Source organism: Hyperolius riggenbachi, chromosome 4 (assembly GCF_040937935.1).
Source record: "Hyperolius riggenbachi isolate aHypRig1 chromosome 4, aHypRig1.pri, whole genome shotgun sequence".
Classification (NCBI taxonomy): domain Eukaryota; kingdom Metazoa; phylum Chordata; class Amphibia; order Anura; family Hyperoliidae; genus Hyperolius; species Hyperolius riggenbachi.
The window spans coordinates 121,559,733-121,580,511 of record NC_090649.1 but is presented as its reverse complement, the minus strand read 5'-3'; the positions used below and the strand labels follow the sequence as shown (position 1 = coordinate 121,580,511).

Sequence of the window (20,779 nt, the reverse complement as noted above, 5' to 3'; positions counted from 1 at the left end):
TGGGGAGAGGGCTGGCATGTTTCCAGTGTGCACTCTGCAATGGGGGAGAGGGCTGGCATGTTTCCAGTGTGCACTCTGCAATGGGGGGGGAGGGTTGGCATGTTTCCAGTGTGCATTCTGCAATGGGGAGAGGGCTTGCATGCTTTCAGTGTGCACTCTGCAATGGGGGAGAGGGCTGGCATGCTTCCTGTGTGCACGCTGCAATAGAGAGAGGGCTGGCATGTTTCCAGTGTGCATTCTGCAATGGGGAGAGGGCTGGCATGCTTCCAGTGTGCACTCTGCAATGGGGGAGAGGGCTGGCATGCTTCCTGTGTGCACGCTGCAATAGGGAGAGGGCTTGCATGCTTCCAGCGTGCACTCTGCAATGGGGGAGAGGGCTGGCATGCTTCCTGTGTGGACTCTGCAATGAGGGGGACGGCTGGCATGCTTCCAGTGTGCACTTTGCAATGAGGGGGGTGGCTGGCCTGCTTCCAGTGTGCACGCTGCAATAGGGAGAGGGCTGGCATGCTTCCAGTGTGCATTCTGCAATGGGGAGAGGGCTGGCATGCTTCCAGTGTGCACTCTGCAATGGGGGAGAGGGCTGGCATGCTTCCAGTGTGGACTCTGCAATGAGGGGGATGGCTTGCATGCTTCCAGTGTGGACTCTGCAGTAAGGAAAAAGCGTGCTGGCATGCTTCCAGTGTGCACTCTGCAATGAGGGGGATGGCTGGCATGTTTCCAGTGTGCACTCTGCAATGGGGGAGAGGGCTGGCATGCTTCCAGTGTGCATTCTGCAATGGGGAAGAGGGCTGGCATGCTTCCAGTGTGCACTCTGCAATGGGGGAGAGGGCTGGCATGCTTCCAGTGTGTACTCTGCAATGGGGGAGAGGGCTGGCATGCTGCCTGTGTGCACTCTGCAATGGGGGAGAGGGCTGGCATGCTTCCAGTGTGCACTCTGCAATGGGGGAGAGGGCTGGCATGCTTCCAGTGTGTACTCTGCAATGGGGGAGAGGGCTGGCATGCTGCCTGTGTGCACGCTGCAATGGGGGAGAGGGCTGGCATGCTTCCAGTGTGGACTCTGCAATGAGGGGGATGGCTTGCATGCTTCCAGTGTGGACTCTGCAGTAAGGAAAAAGCGTGCTGGCATGCTTCCAGTGTGCACTCTGCAATGAGGGGGATGGCTGGCATGTTTCCAGTGTGCACTCTGCAATGGGGGAGAGGGCTGGCATGCTTCCAGTGTGCATTCTGCAATGGGGAAGAGGGCTGGAATGCTTCCAGTGTGCACTCTGCAATGGGGGAGAGGGCTGGCATGCTTCCAGTGTGTACTCTGCAATGGGGGAGAGGGCTGGCATGCTGCCTGTGTGCACGCTGCAATGGGGGAGAGGGCTGGCATGCTTCCAGTGTGCACTCTGCAATGAGGGGGATGGCTGGCATGTTTCCAGTGTGCACTCTGCAATGGGGGAGAGGGCTGGCATGCTTCCAGTGTGCATTCTGCAATGGGGAAGAGGGCTGGAATGCTTCCAGTGTGCACTCTGCAATGGGGGAGAGGGCTGGAATGCTTCCAGTGTGCACTCTGCAATGGGGGAGAGGGCTGGCATGCTGCCTGTGTGCACTCTGCAATGGGGGAGAGGGCTGGCATGCTTCCAGTGTGCATTCTGCAATGGGGAAGAGGGCTGGAATGCTTCCAGTGTGCACTCTGCAATGGGGGAGAGGGCTGGCATGCTTCCAGTGTGTACTCTGCAATGGGGGAGAGGGCTGGCATGCTCCCTGTGTGCACGCTGCAATGGGGGAGAGGGCTGGCCTGCTTCCAGTGTGCCCTCTGAAATGGGGGAGAGGACTGGCAAGCTTCCAGTGTGCATTCTGCAATGGGGGAGAGGGCTGGCATGCTTCCTGTGTGCATTCTTCAATGGGGGAGAGGGCTGGCACGCTTCCAGTGTGAATTCTGCAATAGGTTGGCATACTTTGAAAGTGTCACTATACACCCGTTGTGTGAACACAAGTTGTAGTGATCATGTTTTGCTTTCTATCATCACAAACCTTTTTTAGTCCTGTAGCTATTCCTATTTCTACCCCTGACAGGCATGCTGGTAGCATGCATAGTGTAAACACACTAGGTGGGTTGTAAATCATGCAAGATATGACTACAGTTACTGACATGCTGAGTATGGGTTATGAAGCAAGGGTCAAAGTCAGGCTTCTGCTTGCAGACAGCCTTCCATATTTTAGTGTCTGCTCATTTTGTTTACCATGAATAGTGACAGATAGGAGTCTGAGTCTGCAGTAACCCAGTAGAATGCTTCTGGTTATATGATAAACTGGGAGTGATTTACAGGGTGTAATTCTAGACATAGTTTTTGCAAAGGTCGCAATCATTGCTTGTGATAATCTTGTGAAGAGGAGGCCAGAAGCTGGGGATGCAGATGCCAGTGTGCTCTTTTGTCAGAACTCTGTCTTTCATTGTACCCAGAAACATGTGGTCTTCTTAGAGAAAATCTAATACAGTATACCAAAGAAAACGTCAGTTCGAGGAAATCGTAGGGAGCCAATTCTACCTTGCTTTAAAAATCTTGCCTATTGCCTACTGATTGCCTATTTTTTTTATTATACAATTAAATAAATATAATAAATAAATAAATATAACAAACACAATTTCTTGTAGTACTCTCAAGAGTATGTCAGACCACTTGCATCAATAACTGTCCCTCACAATCTTATTGCCATCCTATGTTTAGGAATGGTTTTTAGAAATGCCAGTTGACCTTCCAGTATATTTTTGGGGTGTGTGAGAAAACTATAATGCAAACTCTACGCAGATAGTTATTGGGAAATTTCGGTGATTCTTGTAGTAACCTCGTACTCAAGAATGCCTAGGCAAAAAGAGAGACTAGAGCACAATGGTGCAATATCGCTAATAGAGTAAAAAGTTGAAAGTATGATGACAACGAATCTGAGATTGGCAAATCTGTCAGATGATTAAATTGAGCACATGCATCTTCATTGGCTCTCCCATACACAGAGCTTCCCTAGAGCTGATACAGCTGCAAGCATGTTAGCTGGCAAAGTGGCTATAGCACTGCTGCCTTGCATAGAGTTTTCAACCTCAGATGTTTACGGTACATGTCTCTCTGCTCTGTACTCTCTGTAAAGCTCATTTTACTTTCTGCAACCACAAAGCCGCTATTTGCTGTACTCTGTCACCACATCATAGTAAAATGCTTATCTATACCTTGTGTTAGAGGCCTGCAGCGGGTCGGGTACCCGCGGGTAACCTGAAATGTGGGTCGGGTTCGGGTACCCGAATTGATTTAAGCTGCGGGTGTGGGTCGGGTAGCGAGTTGCGGGTGCGGGTAGGGTTGCGGGTAGCGGTCTGCGGGTCGCGGGTAGTGAAAACAAACAAGTTAATTCTGACTGTGTCTTTTGCTTACTTTACTTTAAATGTTACTTTAAAATGTGCACTTTAGAAGAAAATGTAAAAAAGCGGGTCGCGGGTCGGGTAGCGGTTCTGTGGGTGCAGGTCGGGTTGCGGGTATCAAATTCACCAGAAAGCGGGTCGCGGGTCGGGTGCGGGTATGAAAAAGTGGACCCGCGCAGGCCTCTACCTTGTGTATAAATGCTTTAAGGCCCGTACACACGGGCTGACTGATGTTGCCCGTCGGAGATCTGGACCAGACTGGCAACATCGCTGGACCAGACTATACAGACGCGTGCCAGCTGTACAGCTGGTGACACATTCTGTTGCTATGTGGGAAGGTAGAAGGACGATGGAGTGCGCACCCGTGACGTCCCGCAATGGGCGGAGCAAGCGGTGTGGACAAGCAATCGGCCATCGCTTGGCTAAGTTGATCCACTGGGCGGGCCTCTAGTAACCAGGGCTGTGGAGTCGGTCCAAAAATCCACCGACTCCGACTCCGACTCCTCAGTTTAGGATTCCACCGACTCCGACTCCTCGACTCCGACTCCTCTAATTTGCATATTACAATTTTGTTGATTAAAAGTATGTAACATGAAATTCGTCTCTTAACTGCCAACGCTTAGGAATTTTACAAGACAATTGAAGTGAGAAGGATATGTAGACTACTATATTTATTCCCTTTAGACTAAAACTAGTCCTTGGTAAGAGTACTTGTAAAAGGTACAAACCGGAACAAAGAACATCTATCAGGCCCTAGGCAATGTAAGTGTGGGTACATGTAATAATGATGTGCAGGTACTCTGCAGGGGAATGAGGAGATTGTAAACAGACAACACCTCTGTGTTCAATGTGCACAGCATTCTCATTGGATTCCCTGCAGCTCTGTGGGGAGTGCATATGTAGAGTATAGTACTACTGTGTAACAAAGTAAACCTGAGACAGATGAAATTAAAGTTTTATACATACCTGGGGCTTCCTCCAGCCACCTTCAGGATAATCAGTCCCTCGTTGTCCTCCTCCACCACCTGGATCTTCTGCTATGAGTCCAGGTACTTGAGCCAGTCGGGCGTAGTGTGCATGCACACACTCCGCCGCCAGGAGCATACTACACCTGTGCAGCACTATTGCGCAGGTGCAGAATGTTCCTGGCTGTGGGAGCGGCATGCGGCCGGACAGCGCTGACTGGCTGAATTACCAGGACACATAGCAGAAGATCCGGGTGGTGGAGGACAGCGAGGGACTGATTAGCCTGAAGGGGGCTGGAGGAAGCCCCAGGTATGTATAAAACTTTACTTTTCATCCGTCTCAGTTACCCTTTAATTTGTAGTCACCAAACCAAATTTTAACAACATATCAAATTATTTGATTTCATCAGCAAAGGGAGTGCATACATTTGCATAAATCAGCATCAATGCAGAATTATTTCCATCTCATTGACCATCTCTATTAGTGACACGGCTACACATCAGGCTTTATTCTTACAGCATAGATGTTATTTAGTATATATAAGAGATTCCTGTGTACACATCATATATACAGTCACAATCAGATATGTATATCTGACCTTAAAAATACGGGGACTGCTTTATTGAAGCAGCACAAGTAACTAATTTTGATTGGTTTATTTCATTTTTGTGGACTAAGCACAGCTATTACTGTATATATACTGTATATATACATTATTTTTAATGACTATTATCTGAGAAATAGAACATTTTATCATATTTTCTATTTTAATTAGAGTTACAAATTCATTAGGAGTCAGAGTCGGTGCATTTTTTCCCGACTCCGAATCCAGGCACCCAAAATTGCCCGACTCCACGACTCCGACTCCACGACTCCGACTCCACAGCCCTGCTAGTAACGTGGCAGTCGTTCGTCGGGCTGCTGTACACATGCTGGATTATTGGCTGAGGCAGTCTTGCGTGTGCTCTACAAGCAGCGCTTGATGTTTTTAACTTACTAAAATGGATGAACTGTGACAAGTTCAAGTACCCTCTGTGCCCCACTAAAGTACCTCCTGTTCCCAATTAAAGTACCCACTGTGCCCAACTAAAGTCTCCCCTCTGCCCAACTAAAGTGCCTCCTCTGCCCAACTAAAGTACCTCTTCTGCCCAACTAGAGTACCTCCTGTGCCCAAGTAAAGTGCCCTTTGTGCCCAACTAAAGTGCCTCCTCTGCCCAACTAGTGGCTGTATAGTGTACTGGCTGTATAGTGTATTGGCTGGATAGTGTACTGGTTAAGGGCTCTGCCTTTGACATTGGAGACCAGGGTTCAAATCCCAGTTAGGGTCAGTACCTATTCAGTAAAGAGTTCAAGGCAAGACTCCCTAACACTGCAGGAGAAAAGCGCTATACATATGTTAAGATTATTATTATTATTAACTATAGTGCCCCCTGTGCCCAGCTGAAGTGCCTCCTCCGTCCAACTAAAGTGCCCCCTGGATATGTATACCATTTGTTGAGAACCTAGGATAAGATATCTGTGCTCTTGTTAGGGCATTAGTGGCATCAACAGAGCATTTACGAGTATTATTTCCCTTCATCAGATTAATGTCTGATGAAAGAAAAGTTTTCCTAATATCCAATCCTTAAAGGAATGATTGTTAGTACAAATGGAGTACCACACACTGTACAGCCCCGCCCTTTCTATTAATCATGTGTGCTTTACTCTCCCTCTGACTGCGTATTTGAAGTTAAAACAGAAAAGGCAAATATGATGTTTCTCTTTGGTGAACTCACTGAACTGAGATCATTCAACATGTTCAAACCAGGGGGAGATCTAAATAACTGTGCAAAGTGCAGCTATTCGTTTGTACAGTCACTTTCCTGTACAGTGTCTGTTAGCTAATCAAGCAGCAAATCTGGGCACACGTGGTCACCTGGAAAGCTGGACGCTGCCATAGAGTGCAATGTTGAATGTGGCTATAACGGTGCCTACAGGTGACAGATAATGCCAAAGCATTGGAAACACCAGAGATAGCTGTGGAGGGACAGAGAGCAATGGAAAGAGCGGATATTAAACGTTCATATACCAGTGATCATTCACATAGGGTTCAGCTATTATGTAGCAGAATTCAGCATTAAGGGTTTGCATTAGGCTTAGGTAGGGAGGAGGGTGAGTGAAAGGGGAATGTTAGGTAAAGCGATAGTAGAATACGGGTACAATTACCGATATTCTACTAGCGGTTTTACCAAACACCCAAATTTCCAGATGCCATTTTCAAATCACCTCAGCCCTATCCATGAAAGGACATAAATGACATCATCTGTAACAGATGCTTCTGGGCAGCTCAGTTACATTTGAGCATAATCTCCCTATTATGTTACTAAAGTAAGAAAAAATAAAGCATAATTATCATTATTGACTTATAAAGCGCCAACATATTCCGTGGCGTAATGGTGATGATTTATCCTGGTGCTAAGAGAGCTAGAGAAAAAAGATGGAATAGCAGCCAAGAGCAGCCAGTCAGGTTTCATCTGTTATATTATGGATTCTGATTGGTTGTAAGCTGCTCCATTTTCTCTCAAGTTTTCTAAGAACGTCTTTATTCAGAAGCCTCAATGTGCCTATAGAATTCTGTGTAAACAGAGACCAGGATAAAGTTCAGCACGGGCTGCAGTCAGTCACACATTAATCACCACGGACATGGCATTCCACTACATCCATACATATCTCCACAGACACACATGTATTTACTTCAGCTATACATGAAACGTCTGATAGCTTGTATAGAAACTGGCCATAGACAACACAATGCAATCAGTTAAAAAAGATTATCTACCCATCAGTAGGTATGCAACACTTATGTTGGGTACACACAATGGGGTTGTTTCATTAAATAGCTGTAATATTACTGTGCACATCGCATGGTAATATTATTGTTATTTCCGCATGTAAGTACCGAAAGGTAAGCTAGTAGATGACCCAGGGTAGTCCAGTAGCACGACAGTTACTAGGGTAACATGTGGCTCAATGTTAAAAATAGGCTTAGCTAATACAGTACAATACCCCACTCTACTGCTTTAATAGAGAAAAATATGAAGAAAAAATGGTGTAAAAAGACAATGATTTGGCACAGTCCACAATCTAGGATCAAAGATGTGGGTTATTTGCCTTATAGACAGTATTGAGCCACTTGAAAAGTCAGTGAAATGTTAAGGGACCACTGTCGCGAAAAAATGTAAACATATACAGATAAGAAGTATGTGTCTTCCAGAGTAAGATGAGCCATAAATTACTATGTTGCTGTCACTTACAGTAAGTACTATAAATCTTACAAAAGTGACACATTTTGGATTAGCCCATCTCCTCATGGGGGATTCTCAGGGTTTTCTTTATTTTCAAAAGCACTTAGTGAATGGCAGTTGCTCTGTCTAACTGTGTATGGTGAGCAAGCAGGCTGGCCAGCATCTTTGTATAAATCTTTTTCAGGGGCTGTCTTTATAAACAATAAAGGCCATGCTGAGAATCCCCTATGGAGAGATGGACTAGCCCAAACCCTGTCGGTAATGTCAGATTTCTACTACCTACTGTAAGTTACAGCAACACAGGAGAAAAATAATTTATGGCTCATTTTACTCTGGAAGAAACGTATTTCTTATTCGTATATGTTTACATGTATTTTAAATTTTAAGATTTTCGCGACAGTGGTCCTTTAAGTGTAAGTCTGGATTTAGTGCTCCTGGTTGTGCAAAGGTGTCCTCTGTTGGGAAAGCCCATCATCCTAAGCATTTTATGTAATACAAGCATGTAAAACTATGTAAAAAGAAAAAAAAGAGAAAAAACCAGAAAGGCATTTATCTCATTGAGTGAAATAGCTCACTCCAGTAGCATTATATGGAGTAAGTAAATGATGTAATGCTAAACTAAGGATAATCAGCCAACAGCGAATAAGCCTTGTATCTCTTCTCATATAAAACCATAAACAAATGCAAAGGTAGTTTCATTGCTACTAGTAATATCATAGGCCATCTGAGAAATAACTCCTTACCTGAGCCCTCCAGACAATGAATGAGCCTAGAGAGAGCTGAGATCATCTTATATGCATTGCCACACAGTTACACAGTGAGCGCTGAAGGCTGTCAGTATCCTCCCAGATTTGGGATGGACATGGCCAATGGTTGACATAGTGCGAGCTACTGGAATGTAAACACTGTATAATTCTGAGAAAGCAGCACTGGGGTGTAGGTATTAATGTTGGCAAGACAGCGTCAGCATGATGCAAAGTCCACCGCGCTCGTCTTAAATGGTGGCATTTTATGCTCACTGTTCCTCCTGATAAGGTGAAATAGCTTATTGTAAAATGCCATCTCTAGAGGACAGACACAAGGGTGTATGTAATGATTTTCTAGACTTATAAGTGTCCCTAACAAGCAGATTCTTTTATTGCCTCTTATCTGTAATGATAAGGGACTTTTAGGAATCAGTGAAATGTGTAGTCATAGAGATGTTTGAGAGATAATTATTATGATGTAATGTATATGAGAAGCTAGATGTACAGAACATGGACAGAAAAGTGCACGGTTTACATTAATCAACAAATTAGCACAAACTTCTATTATAAGTAGAGTCTCGGCTATGCGGTGATCGGCTAATGCTGGATAGGTGTGCTTTCTGGTTGCTTGCGGCTCAATGTTAAAAATAGGCCCAGATAATACAGTACTATACCTCAAACTATATACTGTACATACCATTAACTCTGTACAGAGGCGTATCTAGAGGGGTGCAGGCATGGCTTGTGCCATGGGCGCCACAGCACCATGGGCGCCATGGCTGCCTTATCCTCCCTCATGCTTCACCACCATACTGAAGGATGCCTCTCAGGGATTTGTACCTGCTCTTATACTGGAGGACATCTCTCACTACCTATACTGGGGGGGGGGGGGGGGGTCTACTTATACTGGGGGACACCTGCCAAATCTATACTAAGGGGTTACTTATACCGAGGGGAACCTCTTATTACCTATACTGAGGGACTACTTATACTGGGGGGATACCTCTTACCACTTATGCTAAAGAAGGCTACAGTACTTATACTGGGGTGACATCTTTAACTACATATACTGGGAGGGCAACAAAAACATGGGTCTACTTATACTGGGTGAACTACCTCTGGCTACCTATACTAGGGTGCTACCTCTGGTTACTTTTACTTGGGGGTTAACTCTAGCAACCTATAATGGGGAGACTTGTATCATTGCAAGAAAAGAAGCTGTTATTATGGGACAAGGTGTTCTGATGGGGGGAGGGGCGCAATTTCAGTGTTTGCCATAGGCGCTATGTCACCCAGATACGCCCCTGACTCTGTAGTAAATGTTAAAATACAGCAAATGTAAGTACATTAACCTTGGTGTACCCGTGGAACCCACTCTTCAACCTCCTGAGCGGTATGCCCAACTTATGTCGGGCAAGGAATTTATGCTGAAAGCGGTATGCCCGACACAGTGTCAGGCACGCCGCTCAGGGGGATTCCCTAACTACAGGAGCCCAAAGTGTAAGTTAGTTAGGTGCAGAGGCTCCTGTACATTATAGGCAGCATCAGTAGTGTTAGGAATAGTGCTCCCCCCCCGATCCTCGCCCAATCCCTCAGATGCAGCCGCTAGATACATACCGAGCCTCATTCCAGCGAGTGCTCCAGCCTCTCTGCCTCTCTCTCTTCTGGTATGTGAAGATTCGGGACTAGTGTCATGTGACATCTGACTCAGTGGGAATCACTTGTTTGCTGAGTTGTATGGCCCTGCAGCGAGGCCCTAAAGTTGCAGTGGCCTATTTTGTAAAAATGGCCTGGTCACTAGGGGGGTTTAAGCCCAGGGTCCTTAAGTGGTTAAGCACAGCAGAGCCCACACGTTGTCCCATAATTTCATACAACAGTGGTGTAACCAGTGGTTTAGCATTCACATCTCAGTTAGTTCCGATGCAGTCTTTCTGGATGTTATCACTGCTTTTTTAAACATCCACTAACATTTTAATGTTGTATTTAGAAAGTACATGGTCTTGTTTAAATCTCATACAGAAAGAATCGGGACTCGATCTCTCAAGCGACAATTTGTGGCAGTCAGTACAGACTCTGCCACTCTGGCTGGATAGAGTACTAGTTAAGGGCTCTGCCTCTGACACAGGAGACCAGGGTGTGAAACGTGGCTCTTCCTATTCAGTAAGCTAGCACCTATTCAGTGAGGAGACCTTGGGCAAAACTCCCTAACACAGCTACTGCCTACTGAGCGCATCCATTGCCACACCACTAAACTGTATATATAATACCAATAAAATAGACCATACCATGTCCCAGCAGTCTTCAGTTTTGGTGGTAAGGGGTGCCATCTGTCATGGAGATGTGCAGATCCATATGTCCTTATCCTTCAGGGCTTTGTGTTCTGCCAGAGGGTGGCTGTTCTCAGTTCTACAGAGAATAAAATATGTCTCCTCAGTCTTCTGCTGGACATACACATTACAGATGTGCCAAACAACGGATATCTACGGATACCCGAACTGACATGTGACATGATGAGATAGACATGTGTATGTACAGTGCCTAGCACACAAATAACTATGCTGTGTTCCTTTTTTTCTTTCTCTGCCTGAAAGAGTTAAATATCAGGTATGTAAGTGGCTTACTCAGTCCTGACTCAGACATGAAGTGACTACACTGTGACCCTCAATGATAAGAAATTCCCCTTTTTACCTCTTTCTTGCTCTCAGAAGCCATTTTCTGCTAGGAAAGTGTTTTATAGTTGGAATTTCTTATCAGTAAGGGTCACACTGTAGTCACTTCCTGTCTGAGTCATGACTGAGTAAGCCACTTACATGATAAGAAAAAATCCCTTGCGCTCCAATGCGAGGGGTATAGTCACATGCACAATTCCTCCCAACTCCTTGGTATGCTGTACTGTGCTGCTCCAAAGGGTCAAGGCAATGTAAATCTGAAGGAAGAAATGGAGCGCACTATAGTGCATTACCAGGGTTGGGCTTTATTCGCAAATAAAATAATTATACTCACAAGATTAAAATGTACAAAACGCCTCTCAGCGGTACAGCCAACCGCTTCACTCAGGGATAGCAGCGTTTTAGCAGGGGCAAATATGCCCCTGCTGAATATAAGCTTAAAAGCCATTTTTAATTTGGTTTCAGACTCTCTTTAAGGTGTCCATACATTACTCGATTTTCCACCAATCAGTTAAGTGATTGACTTTATTGGGTGAGAAACTAAAGTGTAGTTGATTGAAAGTTGATCGGCTAGTGGCCCACACACCACAAGAGATATTTTATATGATTCACCTTCACTGATGGAGCTTAACTATGTTGTGCCTCCATGCTCTGAAACCAAAAATCAATTCAACCATATATCGGCAAATTTCCATCAATCAGGCAGAGTGACACATAATTGATTCTCCACAATCTGAAAAAATGATTGAATCGAATGGATGATCAAGGAGAATTAAGTAATGAACAGGCACTTTGTAGTGCTGGATACAGACTATGAGATTTTCTGGCCGATTTACTGTCAGATCGATTATTTCAATCATGTCCGATTTGCTTTCCAATCCATTTCCTATTAAAGTTAATGGAAATCGATCGAAAAATGCTCGGAGATCGATTGGAAAGCAAATCGGACATGTTTGAAATAATTGATCTAAGCAAGAAAGAGTGTTGGAGGCTGGCACTTCCAAAAGTAGAAAAGCTCTTTATTGAAGCATTAAAAACAGTGGTAATACAGCGACAGCCCGCTGTTTCAGGTCTTAGCCTTTCTTCAAGCCGTTTTAACCACCGTTAAAACGGCTTGAAGAAAGGCTAAGACCTGAAACAGCGGGCTGTCGCTGTATTACCACTGTTTTTAATGCTTCAATAAAGAGCTTTTCTACTTTTGGAAGTGCCAGCCTCCAACACTCTTTCTTGCATGGATTGGATCTGACGGTGTGAGGATCCCCTGAGGCTTGGGCACCCTTTTCCCTGTGTACAGCGAGTGCCACTCTTTTTATCAGCATCTATGAAATAATTGATCTGACAGTAAATCGGCCAAAAAATCTCATAGTGTGTACCCAGCATTACAATCCTCCTCTCAATATCTGGACAGATCTCAGCAAAGATATGAACTAACACTTCTCTCCCTGCTGCAATGTTTGCAATGCTGGCTGCAGTACATGGCTAATAGAGCCTTGCTCTCCTGCCTGGAGCCCCCCTGCTCCCTGGTCTATTCGGTCTCTAAATTGCAAAGATCCTGCAGGCTTCACCAATTAAGAGTGTGTGGTGTGGGAGCATCAAGATCCCTCAGGGTGATCCACCACCCCTGGGAAAAGCCGAGAAAGCAGATAAGACCTGAGCTCAACCACAATTGCAGATTCATTTCTTTTATCATGCAGTGTACATAATGCAGACAGGCACAAGGTTTCACAAGCACGATGTTTCGGGCGGAGCCCTTTCTCCAGAGAGAAAGGACTCCCGCTTGAAACGTTGTGCTTGTCTGCATTATGTACACTGCATAATGAAAGGAATTAATCCGCAATTGTGGTTGAGCTCAGGTCACATCTACTTTCTCTATTTGGTCTCCAAGCACACACAATTCAACATCAATCAAGGGGTCTCTATTTTAGAAAATAATATCTTCTTTGGTTTCTGTGTTTTCTATCAAATCCAACATCTAATCTATTAACAGTTGTGAAAATACAACCAGCTTTACTAATACAATAACATTTATAAAGTGCTTTTCTCTCATAGGACTCAAAGTGCATAAAGAACTTGTATTGTGTATAAAGATTAGGTTGTTATGAAATAAGTTTTCTTTGCAGGCTAAGAGTAGCCCTGAGCAGGTCCTTTCCCTGATTTTGATAGGTGTTGGCAGTTTACCACGCTTGCTTGTAAGCGGTTGTATGGGTGTATGCAGTCCTCCCAATCTTTCTGCTTGACCGGATCTCAGCTGGCTGGTATATAGATTGTGGCCCAGGAGGTTGGGTCATCTATGTGCTATCAGACCAAGAGGTTGCTCAGGTGGATCGGGGTGGTGTGACAGCGGCATAAAGCCGCAACAAATCTAGTCCAGGACATATGTGTGGGTCTACAGGAGGGTCACAGGGGTCCTCAGTCCCACGGGTTGTTCCCAGTCTGCATGCAGATCTTTGTATGGGGATTGGGGATTGGGGAGGGGCGGTGTTAAGACCTGCAAGAATTTCCAGCTATTACTCCAGTGTTTCATCTTTTCATGAGCCTTTTCAAAGTTGGTTGTAAACTTGCACATATATCAGTAATTCTGAGAAATATAGGAGATCCAGCTATCATGGTCACAGCATCGCAACACACACAGGCCCATATGCAATTAACTTTTTTCTCCTGATATCTCCTAGTAGATCATTTTCATCTACGCTTTTACTGTAACGTTTCAGCATTTTACTTTTGAAAATGTTCACAAAAGTTGGTGAAAAAGTAAAAAATGATTTCCAGTTGCTTGCTGGTGGTTTAAAAGTCATTTTATGACAAGGGCCCATATGGAATTAACTTTTTCTCCCGAGTTTTCTCCTAGGTGATATTTTAAACTTGTCAATAAAATAGAATTTTAAATCACCAGCAAGCAAGGAAATACTCATAATAATTTTGACAGTACTTCTTCACCTTCTTTTTTGGTACCTTTTCAATTGTGGAGTGCTAAAAAGTTAGTGTAAATAGAAGATGAATAATTATCTCCTAGGAGAAAACTTAGGAGAAAAAATTGCATATGGGCCAAGGTATAAAACATGACTTATTGGGTATAAGTGCAGGAAAACATCATTCATTAGTCACAAAGACACTCCAATACATCAGAAAACTGTCACGTCAGAAAAATACTGAACCAATATGCACAGAGTGACTTCTCTATGCCCTTTCTCCATCCAATCAGAGGTTTTTAAAAACTGCTATACCTTTTAACTGATGCTTGAATGAATACAGCTTTTGTGAAAATCTCTCTGTTTGCTGTCTGGAAAACTCTGTGATTGTCCGAGGCTGTTGGGCAACCACGAGATTCTGATTCCCCAATTGTTGTTTTATCAGTATAATAAGGAGTAATCCTCCTCTTCATCCACATTTATTGACATTTATATAATAAAGGAACAAAGAAATAAAAAAGAGAACACTACCTTGGGTAGAACAGCTGCACTGAGAATTCCCTGTACAGTATGTCTGCAAGCCAATGTTCAATGTCTCACTCACTCTCACAACCCCTCTCCCCACCTGGAATCATTTATTAATGTTTATAGCACAATTTAAAGCAGAAAAACAAAGTTGACCTTTCACACACTTTCCTCGTACCTAGACCTCTGACGAGACAATGAGCAGATGGCACAGCACACAGTGACATCCACATCATGACTCCTTAGCAAACACTCTACTGTGCAAAAAACAGGTACATGTCCTCATTTTGCTTCATCCTAATCCCCTTCTGTGCCAGCTAAATGATGCGTGTATCTGCCAAAGATGCCATATTTCTGCCGTTTTAGCTTGGTCAACAGGGGGACTCTTTCCTGCATTCTGGATTTGTTTTCTCAAGCTGCAGTTCACACCTGCTCAGGTCAAGCTACTCCTGGAAGGAGAAGGAAGCCATATGGGCATCTGAAGGGTTGTCCAACTCCAAGGATTCCAACTACTGAGCTTGAGGCTAGACAACCATAAACGGCAACATTTTTCAAGTGATGCTTCCTTGCCTATACCACTGGTGTTGTCACTAATGCTTTCTGACAATAAACTGCTGACTCTACCACAACTATCTCCATGCACAAGTGTTTTCTTAGTACCGTGTAGGTTCTCAGTAGAAGAGTTTGTTTTTGGTTTGTGTGGAAACTCATTAACGAAGACCTTTAACCAAGGAATAAACTTCATTCCAATCCGTAGCTGATACCCCTTTCCCACTATAAATCTTTACCTTTTCTTAAATAGATCACCAGGGGGGTCTGTATGGCTGATATTGTGGTAAAACCCCTCCCACAGTATGATGTCATGACCATGGTCTTGACAGTTTGCCGTCTGTGAACCTCGTTGCATTGTGGGAAATAATGGCTTTTTCCAACTGCCAAGTAAGCAATATCTCCTTCTGTGCATAGAACACTCAGGAACGAACATTCCATATAGATCACCAGGCAGAACTAAAGATGTCACCTCCAGTGATACATTTCAAAATGTAAATCCGGGAGAGAAAAGATTTTACAAAGAGCAAACATTGACTGAATGATCTTTAAATGAATATTGTAAATTATAAGCAATTATATTCATTGTGTTATTTTCACTGCAGTTAGTCTTTAACCTCCTTAGCGGTATGCCCGACACTGTGTCAGGCATACCGCTCTGTGGCCCCAGGAGTCCCCCATGCAGAAAAAAATTGTGATAAGTTTAGGCATGATAAGTTTAGGCATGATAAGTTTAGGTGTGATAAGTTTAGGCATGATAAGTTTAAGCACCAACTGCGTTAGCACCGTAGTGCACAGCTGATCAAAAGTTTTGCGCTAGCAAAGTCTGGTGCACTTCGCATAGAGTTTAATGGCGCTGCTTTGCGTGCGGGACTTTGCACGCTATCTACACTTATCTAAACTTATCACACCTAAACTTATCATGCCTAAACTGGCTTTTCACCAGCGTGGTGCAATGGTTATCACGTCTAAAGTCTTTTAGGCATGCTAACTGGGTTAGCACCGCTTTGTGAATCGAGCCCATGGTGTCTGCTATAGTGCAGGGATTTCTGGGTAATGTAAATTAGCGTTTATTTTCTTTCTGCTTTGGGTGTCATGTAAGTATGTCTGATTGACCCACCCACTAGCTGAATCCAGAGAAGAGAGGAAGTGCAGATTTCAGCACTTTTATCCCATGAAACAAGCTTTGTGGTCAGCACTTTGCTTCTATACTCAGTCACTTATAAACCTGGTTGTCATTTGATTATTTGCTTTCAATTTTGAGTTTAGCTGGGCTTTAACAGTAAATGACTCTTTCAGTAAACAGTAGTTACACAGCTAACTGGGTAGGCAAGAAGAGATCAAATATACATTCATTACTGTGACATTTCATTAGCTATACCTACACTGAATTATTTTAAAGAAATATTTCAAAACTTAAATATGTTCCATCATGTATCCTGTACATATAGTCTCTATGGGAAGATTTTCGATGAGCATGCTCTGTGAAACAGCTCTGGGAATGTTGCCATACTTTCACTTAACGTTTTTTAATTTGATACTCCTATAGCTTCCATTCTCACCTTTTCTTAAGATTGCTAAACATAATTTTTCCTTTTTAAAACAGAAGTTATTTGTAATCAGTCAGCCTTCAGAGGCTGCCAGCGGGACCCAGGAGAAGACCGGAGTGTAATTTGATCTCTCAGCTGGCTACCTGAGCAGAGCAGCTAATTTGGAAACACAGGATGTTAACCCTATGTCTGCTTCCATGAAAGCAGGAAGTAGACACACTGCAGATTTATTGCAGGATTTGTATCAGCTGTAACGAGAAAATGTTTTTCTTTAACCCATTTTGGTTCCTGGACATAGAAACTACATCCAGGAACCATGCGCGCTGCCGCGCGCTCCCGCGGCCGGTCATGCGCGTGCTCCCGGCCCGCGGTTCGTTAGCCAGGCAATCAGTGTATTGGGCTATGGTGCCCGATCACTGATTCCTCTCCCCCGCTGAAAAAGCGACAGCTTCTCTCGGAAGCTTCGCTTTTTCTGGCTGTAACGTACCCCATACGTCGCTCTAAGCGTGTGTTACGCTTAGAGTGACGTCATGTAAACAAACTCAAAAGTAAAACTACAACTAAAAGTAAAAAAAATTAAATTCAAACACACATTTATATTATAAATTACATGTTTACATCCCACCCTCCCAAAACTACCCAAATAAAATGTTTAATATATAAAAAAAAAAACAACAACATTACAATAAAAAAACAAAAACATGTAAATATTTACATAAGGGTCTAAACTTTTTAAATATCAATGTAAAGATGAAATGCTTCTATATTTTTTTTTATTTTAAACTTGTAAATAGTGATAGATGCAAAACGGAAAAAATGCACCTTTATTTCCAAATAAAATAATGCCGCCATACATTGTGATAGGAAAGAGCCAATCGCACTCTTCTGGCACACCACCCTTAGTAAAAAGAAAGGGGGGTGAGGTGTGCAGGGCTTGTCTCCGGATACCACAGAGAATAGTAGTAGTAGATCAAAATGGAAGTCCGCACCACCTCTTTAGGATAAATCTTTGTTTTATTAGTATCAAAAACACATTAAAAAGAACCAATAGGCAAGACAGTCCGCTGTTTCGGGCTCCTGCCCTTCTTCATGTTGCCAGGTTCTGAATACATGTTCACACACATCACATATATATATACACCAAAGCAACCAATCAGATTCAATATTCAAATAGGAGGACCTGATGGGGAACTGCTCATTTAAATATAACACTCCGCCTACCCATGTATCTCTATGGGACATCAGTATCCATTATGAAACACTGAGCATATAGATTAAAGATCTCAGTTTCACCTCATGTATAATAAATATGAATACAGGCAATATCCCCAGATGTATCACAAAGTTCCCCAGGCGATCTATAGCCAGGGGAACTTTGTGATACATCTGGGGATATTGCCTGTATTCATATTTATTCTACATGAGGTGAAACTGAGATCTTTAATCTATATGCTCAGTGTTTCATAATGGATACTGATGTCCCATAGAGATACATGGGTAGGCGGAGTGTTATATTTAAATGAGCAGTTCCCCATCAGGTCCTCCTATTTGAATATTGAATCTGATTGGTTGCTTTGGTGTATATATATGTGATGTGTGTGAACATGTATTCAGAACCTGGCAACATGAAGAAGGGCAGGAGCCCGAAACAGCGGACTGTCTTGCCTATTGGTTCTTTTTAATGTGTTTTTGATACTAATAAAACAAAGATTTATCCTAAAGAGGTGATACATTGTGATAGGGACATAATTTTAACGGTGTAATAACCGGGACATATGGGCAAATACAATACGTGAGTTTTAATTATGGAGGCATGTATTATTTTAAAACTATAATGGCTGAAAACTGAGAAATAATGATTTTTTTCCGTTTTTTTCTTATTCTTCCTGTTAAAATACATTTACAGTAAAGTGGCTCTTAGCAAAATGTACCCCCCAAAGAAAGCCTAATTGGTGGCGGAAAAAACAAGATAAAAATCAGTTCATTGTGATAAGTAGTGATAAAGTTATAGGCTAATGAATGGGAGGTGAACATTTCTCAAGTGAAAACGACAGAACGCAAATGGGTTAAAGTTATTTTGCTGTTGCTTATTTTTAAGAGCAGAGAGACGTTCTAAGTTCAGGTCTGCTTTAAAACTGAATTGCAAATACCTTGTTTTAAAAAGGCAAAATTATATTTAGCCTTGCTTATTTAGTAAGAGGGCTTTTCTTTCCTAGTGGTTCTGGGTCAATATGAACTATCTGGGTATAGTACTTTTCTTAGGAAAAATCACATTGGCTGTCAAAATCATCATCTTCATCATTCTCATTCCTATCAGGGACCAGTATGATATGAAAAGTTGCCAATGTCTTGGTATTGCTTTACATAAGGACAACTATATTAGGAGCTGAAAGAAAAACATTAGGGTTTTATTATATGTATTGATACACAGATAGAAAATCACAGAAAAGGTTGGTTTAAGTATTTATGTAAGTGCTGATCTCTTGGGATTCTCATGTACAACAGTCTCTAGAGTTTCTCAGATTGTTGTGAAAAGTGGACATCATCCGCTCAGCAGCAGTTCTGCAGACGGAAATACCTTGTTGATGAAATAAGTCAGTGGAGAACAGCAAGACTGGTTCAGGCTTCCAGAAAGGCAAATAATCCCTCTGTTCTCTGGTTGAACCTTTGTTCTCTGGTTGAACTCGATGGACGTATGTCTTTTTTCAACCCAAATAACTATGTAACTATGTAAATATACAAGCTAGCTATAGCTATGAAATAACAAATATATTCAAAATGTATTCAAAAATATTATTTAAATATAATAATAAAAAATGAATTGTTAAAAAATATATACTGTGTATTATTTCAATAAGGCAATTGCTGGTAACAAAATGAAAGCTTTACATACGGCCAAGATGAAGTGAGCAATGTGACTCTAATCACAGCAACATATCCTCATTGAATGGGTGCATATAATTTTTGCACCGGGCAGTTCAGTCCAAATGATGGCTCTCCCCTTCCGAGTTGTAGCAACTCGAAGGGAGATGTAATTCGTGGCCCATCAAACCGCCAGAGCTGCCATCACATCAAATGCCATAATAGGATAAACTAGCCAACCCGCGTCGTAGCATACGCCGCATCTATCTATCTAATAGAGTACGTGCCTCAACCTTGAAGCAAGAAGAAGTAGGCTTTCCATGAGAAAATGTATGCGTGCTCAAACACCAAGTTTAACCCTAGCAAGTCTGGCTTTGCAAATCCGGCCTAATTGGCTATTCATGAGGCAATGCTGATGCAAATATGCATTTGCTTTCGCATGCCAAACTATGCAGGGTCCAAAAACCAATACCGCAAAGCGATCGCCCTGCGGGTATTAGTTCATGCTACATTAGCACTATCCAGGAGCGCCACGGGGAGGATTCCGAATGCCCCCATACAACCGGGGGACTGCGGGGTCCCAGGCTCTCTTACTGCCTGAGAACCACAGCGGCACCCCGGAGGGGGAGGCTGGGTGGCGCAGCTGCACCCCTCCCCCAAGTGTGGTCAGCGCCGGGGAGAGCCATCCGCACCCACCTCCCAATATAAAAACAGGCACTTACCTTAACGCCCATTGCGTTCTGCAACATGCACATTAACTTGGGGGCACCACATGAGAAAGGAGTGAAGCATGGGTCACCCCGAGCTTTAGAGCTCAGGGCTGGCTCACATACAACACTCCGGGGTGGGGGGAGGACAGGCGCAGACAAATCACTCCAGGGCTCACACCACCAGAGCAAGCCATCCACCACCTGCCTCCAAAGGATACAACTGCAAAAAATGCTTTCCATGAGAAAAATTTTGCGTGCTCAAACACCAAGTTTAACCCTAGCAAGTCTGGCTTTCCAAATCTGGCCTAATTGGCTATTCATGAGGCAATGCTCATGCAAATATGCATTTGGGTACTTATCCGTTAGCCGGGCGCATCCTCTAGGTGGCGACAAAACTCCACCAGAGTTACATCTTTCCCTACTATCCATGTCGGCCTGGAGGAAGAATAGTAATTAGCGCCACCTGCCGGATGCGCCCGGCTAACGGATAAGTACCTGCATTTGCTTTCGCATGCCAAACTATGCAGGGTCAAAAAAACAATACTGCAAAGTGCTCTCTTGCTGCCTGGGAACAACAGCGGAACCCCGGAGTGGGAGGCTGGGTGGCGCAGCCGCCCC

The 20,779-nt window shown here is 43.5% G+C and overlaps 1 protein-coding gene across 1 annotated transcript in view; it reads right to left on the bottom strand.

The window, feature by feature from the left end:
- SLC16A14 (solute carrier family 16 member 14) overlaps window positions 1-20,779 on the bottom strand; it is a 51,423-nt gene that overhangs the window by 13,980 nt on the left and 16,664 nt on the right. The window contains exon 2 of the mRNA XM_068280499.1: window positions 10,673-10,793. Within this exon, the coding sequence (XP_068136600.1) occupies window positions 10,673-10,714 (42 nt within the window). The 5' untranslated portion in view covers window positions 10,715-10,793. The remainder of the gene's footprint in view (window positions 1-10,672; window positions 10,794-20,779) is intronic.